Raw genomic sequence first — 6363 nt, 5'->3', positions numbered from 1 at the left:
TACTAGCTGTGTGACCCTGGATAAGTCACGTAATCTTATTTGCTTCAAGTTTCCTCATCTGTAAAATGAGCTGGAGAAGGAGATAACAAACACTCCAGTATCTTTGTCAAGAAAACCCCAAATGGGGTCACAAAGAGTCAGAAAAAGTTGAAATGCCTGAACAATAAAAGCTGACCTTCAGCAGAGTACATAATCTCTCTCAACCTTTTTTCTGTACTTATAAAATAACTGGAATTGGATTAGATGGTCCCTTCCAATTCTAAAGCTAGGATGTAATCCCCTAACCAAAAGCACAGAATGTTAGCAATAGAAGGGGCCTTAGAGAAGTCCAATCTCCTTAATTTTACAGATGAGAAAATTGAGGAATTGAGAGGGAGGTTACATACCTAATGTCAAACAACTAGAGGCAGGATTTGAACTAAGATCTTCTTGACTTGATCCATTATACCACCTAGCTATCATTAAGTTCAGTTGCTTCCTTCTAGAGATGAGAAAATGAGACTCACAAAGAGAAGAGGTTTGTCCAAGGTTATATAATACCCAGTGATAAAAACTGGGTCTGGAATCATGGCTTCTGAATTTCAGTGTGATTTCTACCACTTAGTGCCATCTTTAATTAATCTAGGTATTAAGAGGGTCCACAGGGAATTGGGGAGGACTTAGAGTTATACTGTTTAGAGAGAAGGCAGGGACCAAGGAAATGGGAGGATAAGGGACAGGCTGTTAGAAAACGAGTGGTGGTCTGCATGTGTATAACCTGTAACACATATACAATCTACCACAATCAAATCTTTTGACTTCTCAATGAGAGGGAGATAGAGGAGGGAGGAAAGGAAGAAGGGAGGAAGGAAGGGAGGGAAAAAATTTGGAACTCAGAATTTTAAAAAAATGAATAGCAAAGATTTTTTGCCTGACGCACACAATGCTTCTGTGGATGCGTTATTTTAGGATGTTCTTGATGCTCCGAACAAAACAGGTCTTTGTCTTCTAGAAGCTAAGTATAATAATAATTTACATTTATATTTTTTAAGGTTTGCCAAGTTCTTTCCCCACAACAACCCTGTGAGGTAGGTGATATAGGTATTGTTACCTTCATGTTATAGATGAGGAAATAGAGGCTCATAAAGATTACGTGGCTTTCCCAGGATCACACAGGCAGTGAGCATCCGAAGAGGACTCAAAGCCAGGTTTCCTAACCCCAAGTACAGCACTCTTCTCATATAAATTGCATTCTACTCATTATCCTGCTATTCTTCGTGATCTCATCACATGTGACCTTAGGAAATTTTGCCTTGGGAAACTAAAGAACTACCTAAGAATTTCTAATAATAGCTCACATTTACACAGTGCTTCACAGTTTACAAAGCACTCTTCCTCACAACCACCCTGTGAGGTAGATAGTACAACCATTATAACCCCCATTTTACAGATGAGGAAACTGAGGTTCAGAGGGGTTGTCGTTTTGAAGATAGGAGAAACCTTACGAGGTCATCAAGTCCAACCCCCTCATTCTATAGATGAGGAAATTGAGTCTCTAGTGTGAAGTGGAATACGGCTAGTAAGTAAGGAGAGGAGAAACTCAAATCTTCTCGTTGGCATTCCAATGACTGAATTTTTGCTGTCTCTTAGAGTGTTTATCAACTGTTTATCTTAGCTTTTTCTTCTCCAAATTGTCATTTTATGCTCAAAAAGCACTTCTCAAAGTTTCTGTTCAATCAGTCCATGTTGGTGATCTAGATTGGTGATGGAAAAGCAACCAAGCAGCTCACGACTGTCTAAATGCATCATGTTACCACATTTCTAAACTAGCACCTTTGGCATGACTGGGAATAGCCTTGGCTGTGACTAGAAGCCCAAATGAAAGGAAATCAATATAGAAATAGGCAGAAAATTCAGAGAAAAGGTGGGAGCCCTTGGGAACACTGCCAGGAAGGCAGTACCTTCTTAGAACATACAAGGTATGATTATAAAATAATAAGAAAATGAAACAAATGTGCTCAGATGTACACATCCAAGTGAACGCTTCCTTCCTCAGTCACCTTTGGGGCCATATACTTGATTATTCAATGATGTGAGTTAGCACTATTCAGAACAGCTTGGAATTCAGGCTTCTCTTTGGGAATATCCTTCCAAGACAATCAATCATATAACTTTATAGTCACCTCTCTCTCTTTTTCCCTCCTCCATCTCTATCTCTGTCTCTGTCTCCCTCCCTCCTTCCATCTTTTTCCCCTCCCTACTTCTCTGTCTCTATATCTCTGTCTCTCTCTTCCTCCTCCTTCTCCCTTCATCTCTCTTTTCCCCTCTCTACCTCTCTCTCTCTGTCTCTCTCTCCCTTTATCTCTCTCCCTCCATCTCTTTCCCCCTCCCTCTCCTTTCTTTCTCTATTAGTCATTTTTTTTTGACTTTTTAGTCCTTTCTTTCTCTCCCTTTCTCTTTCTCTACCAAAACTCTCAACATTATAGTCATATCGTCTTACGACTTTACAGGTCTCTCCTAACTCTTTCTTTCTACCAAAACTCACTTTCTCTCTCTCTATCAAGACTTTTTCTTTCTTTTTCTCTCAATGTTATAATGGTATATTCTCATGACTTTATAGTTATCTCTCTTTTCATTCCTCCCTCTCAAAAAACTTCCCATTATTCAAAATTTGCCTCATATACTGTCCATTTTATTATGCTCACAAAATCCTGCCTCTCTCCATTAGACACTTGGTCTCTTTATATTGTGTTAATTGCTGTTTCATATCCCTGACCCACATGATCAGAAGAGCTCTGATTTCAGTTCCTCGACTTATACCAAAAAGGATCTGCGGTCACTGAATATAACTTTATTTTATAGTTGGGGAAACTGAGGCCTAAGAAGGACAAGTGATCACACTCCAACTGTAGTATTAAATGTCAGAAGCCAGATTTGAACCCAAGTGCTCTGATTCCAGAGCTAGCACACGTTCCATCTCATTGCACTGTCTACCTGGCCTACTTTGTCCCCATTGCCACATTACTCTGTAGATTCTCAAGTTTGTTCTATCATTTGCACTTCTTGACCAAGATCCTTGTTACATACTTTGTTTATGTTCTATTCTTTCCCAAGCATTAGACTGATTTTCAGATGATTTCTGATAGTTATAAAAAATTAAATTTACCTTCAATGGATGAAAATGGAAGAGATTTTTTAAAAAGACCATGTCACAACTGTGCTGATTCTTTAAGAAGAGTTTCAGATGTTCTCAGAGCAATGGTAGGATCACTGAACCAAGTATTTAACCCCTCCAAGAGGATCCCTTTTTATTGAACAACCTTCATTTGCATGTACAAATTCTTGAATGTTTGCAAAAAAAAAAAAAAATCCAAATGATAATAATAAATGGTCACATTGTAAATACCTTGTATTTGATTAAAAAACAACAACCAAAAAACAAACCCACAGAGTTCTTGTATGAATCCTAATTAAAGACATCATGTTCAGAATGATCACATTTATAGCTACAATGTTCAAAAACTAAAATTGCTTCTTTTCTCGTCCTTAGTAAAGGTGATTATAGATAAAGGAGTCAGAAATGGAGCAAGTTGTGTGTGTTACCTGAATGTAATGTCAGAAAAATTACTACTTTCCATTTGATTCAGACATTTAACTGGTTTCATTCCAACTTTGACAAGTCATAAATTCACAGATTTATCTTACACACTCTTTCTTCCAAACACCTTAGTTAAATGTGAATTTACATGTGTGTTCATTCCCCATCCTCTATGGTGAATTGGGAAAGGGCCTGTTAAATGATGACACGGGCCACTCCTTGGTAAAAGTTTGCAGTTTTCTTTCCCAATACATCTTCTTTTTGTTGAGAACTTCCATTTTTATCCTGTGTTCCTCTTCTGCCATTTCACATTCTCTTTCAATTTGCTGAATTTTGGCCACATGTACTTCATTCATCTGAATCAATTGCAGTTGCAAAATGGACATTTGCTGATGGTGTTCTTCTTCATGCATCTTTTTTAAAGCACTTTCCTGAGAGGCTCTGCTCCTGTAGTTTTTATTGGTGGTTATTCTGACCGCTGAACATGAAGGTTCAGGTTGAGAGGTCCCTTCACAAACTGGAAAGTGAATTATTTCCTTCTCTTCCTCACATAGTTCTCGATTTGAAACAGGAAAAGGTTCTGAAAGACAGAAGTAGGAAACATATTCAAAGGTTGTTCTCCCATATCAATAGACTATAAATGTAGAGGCCAGATTGGGAAGGGCAATACTAAAAAGCCCTGGGAGGAATATAGAATAAAATGAATGGGAAGGAACAGATGGTATGACAATCTCAAACCAAAACAAACAGATAAAATGGATTTACATAATATTTTTGCTTCCTAATATTAAATGTACTTTTACCAAGAGAAAGTATTTTCTCCATAAGAAAAAGCTTTAGGTTTGTTTTTGTAAGTTAAGTAAGATCTAGAACTAAAGTTCTTGAGTAAGAACATTCTCCATTGACACAACTTGTCGGTAATTTATAGTTTTCCCTAAGACCCTGAAAAGATAAGTGGTTTACACATAGTAACAAGACATATCAAAGGCAAGATTTGTCCCCAGGTCTTCCTATGACCAAGCCCAGTCTTGTATGCACTACACAACAATTCATCTTAAATTTTAACAATAGCCACAACTACATAACTAAGATTTATACAGAATTCTAAAGATTGCAAAGCATTTTACATTGGATCTTTTTATGTACTTACAGCATCCCATAATGGAAGTGCTATTACTATCCCCATTTTACAGATGAGGGAAGTAAAAGTGTGAGATGTAAAGTGCCTCATGGAAGTGGGAAGCATTTTAAGGTAAAGACATGAACTCAGGTTCAGATTCAGGAATCTAAATTCACTGTTTTATCCATTGTACTTCCTAGTGGCCATCTTAAAATATATCCGGCCTCAGTTATTTACTAGTTGTATAACCCTGAATAAGTCACTTAATTTCAATTGCTTCAATTTTCTCAGCTATAAAATGAGATGGAGAAGGAAATGGCAAATCTCTTCAGTATCTTTGCCAAGAAAACCTCAAATGAGATCACAAAGAATCAGGCATGCCTGAAAATGATTCAATCACAACAACATCCCAGGTAGGATTGATTAAAATATATAAGAATGACAACCATTCTCCCAATAAGCAAATGATATAAATAGGCAGTTAGTTTCCAAAGAAAGATATCCATGTAATCAACAACCATAAGAAGAAAAAAAAATGCTCCAAAACAGTAATAATCAAAGAGATTCACATTAAAACAATTCTGAGATTATATCTTATATTTATCAGGTTGGCAAAGTTGACAAAAAAAGGGAAATGACAATTGTTGGAAGAGCTTTGAAAAAACTGACACATTAGTAAATGTCGTAGTCCAGCCTTTTTTGGTAACCATTCGCAAGTATACTCAAAGAACTACAAAATTCTGATCTAATAATACACTAAGCCTATTCAAAGAGATCAAAAAAAAAGGGAAAAGATCCACACATACAAAAATATTTGTACCAGCTTTTTTTGTTGTAGCAATACAAATACACATACATATACACACAAAACAAAACTGGAAACAAAGGAGATGCCCATTAATTGAAGAACAGCTGAACAAATTATGGTATATGGATGTAGTGGAAGATGGCAAAAGTGACTGTTGCAGAGAAACCTGGGAAGAAAATTGATGTAGTGAAGTAAACACAACCAAGAGAACCTGTTTATAAAATTAACAACATTGTAACCACAAGTAACTTTGAAAGACTTAAGAACTCTATCAGTACAACAACCAACCATGACTTCAGAGGGTTGATGATGGAACATACTACCCACCTCCTGCCAGAGAAGTGCTGGATTCATGATATGAAACATATATTTTGGACAAGGATTTGTCCAAATGTGAATTTGTTTTTCTTTATTGTTTGTTTTTTTGTATTTTTGTTTTGTAATTTTTTTTTTCTCCAGAGTAGGGAGGGGAAAGATTCAAGGGAAGAAGGGACCTATCAGTAATTTTGACAAAAAAGAAAAGAGAAGAAAGAAGTTTCAATAAAGCATTTTTAAAACTACCCAGAAAAAAATGAAAAAGTTCAGAAGGAAACAGAAGCAGCTTGAAAGCAATGTGCTAAATTAATTATAATTTTTTTTAAAGCAGGCTGTATACAATAAAAATTAGCATCTTGTTCTATTTTGTATATGAAAATGCTTTTTTTTTGGGGGGGTGGAGGGCAGGTATTTGTCAAGTTAAGAATAAAAATAAATTCTGATTAAAAACTTAAAAGAGTAAATTTAGAAAGTGGAAAAAGTTGCAAATTGATCACAGAAAATGTACCAAGGAAAGGGGAGATTCATCTATGTGGCAAAGAG

The 6363-nt window shown here is 36.3% G+C and overlaps 1 protein-coding gene across 4 annotated transcripts in view; it reads right to left on the bottom strand.

Annotated features, from left to right (window-relative positions):
* Positions 1 to 995: 995 nt before the first annotated feature.
* Positions 996 to 6363, bottom strand: part of MSANTD3 (Myb/SANT DNA binding domain containing 3) — a 30348-nt gene continuing 24980 nt past the window's right edge. For all 4 annotated transcript variants that reach the window (XM_051966853.1, XM_051966847.1, XM_051966833.1 and 1 more), the window contains exon 3: positions 996 to 4157. In XM_051966853.1, coding sequence (XP_051822813.1) covers positions 3748 to 4157 — 410 coding nt within the window. In that variant the 3' untranslated portion in view covers positions 996 to 3747. The remainder of the gene's footprint in view (positions 4158 to 6363) is intronic.

Source organism: Antechinus flavipes, chromosome 1 (genome assembly GCF_016432865.1).
Source record: "Antechinus flavipes isolate AdamAnt ecotype Samford, QLD, Australia chromosome 1, AdamAnt_v2, whole genome shotgun sequence".
In the NCBI taxonomy this organism is placed as follows: Eukaryota; Metazoa; Chordata; class Mammalia; order Dasyuromorphia; family Dasyuridae; genus Antechinus; species Antechinus flavipes.
Note: the sequence above shows the minus strand (reverse complement) of the source record. Positions and strands in the feature narration are given on the sequence as shown.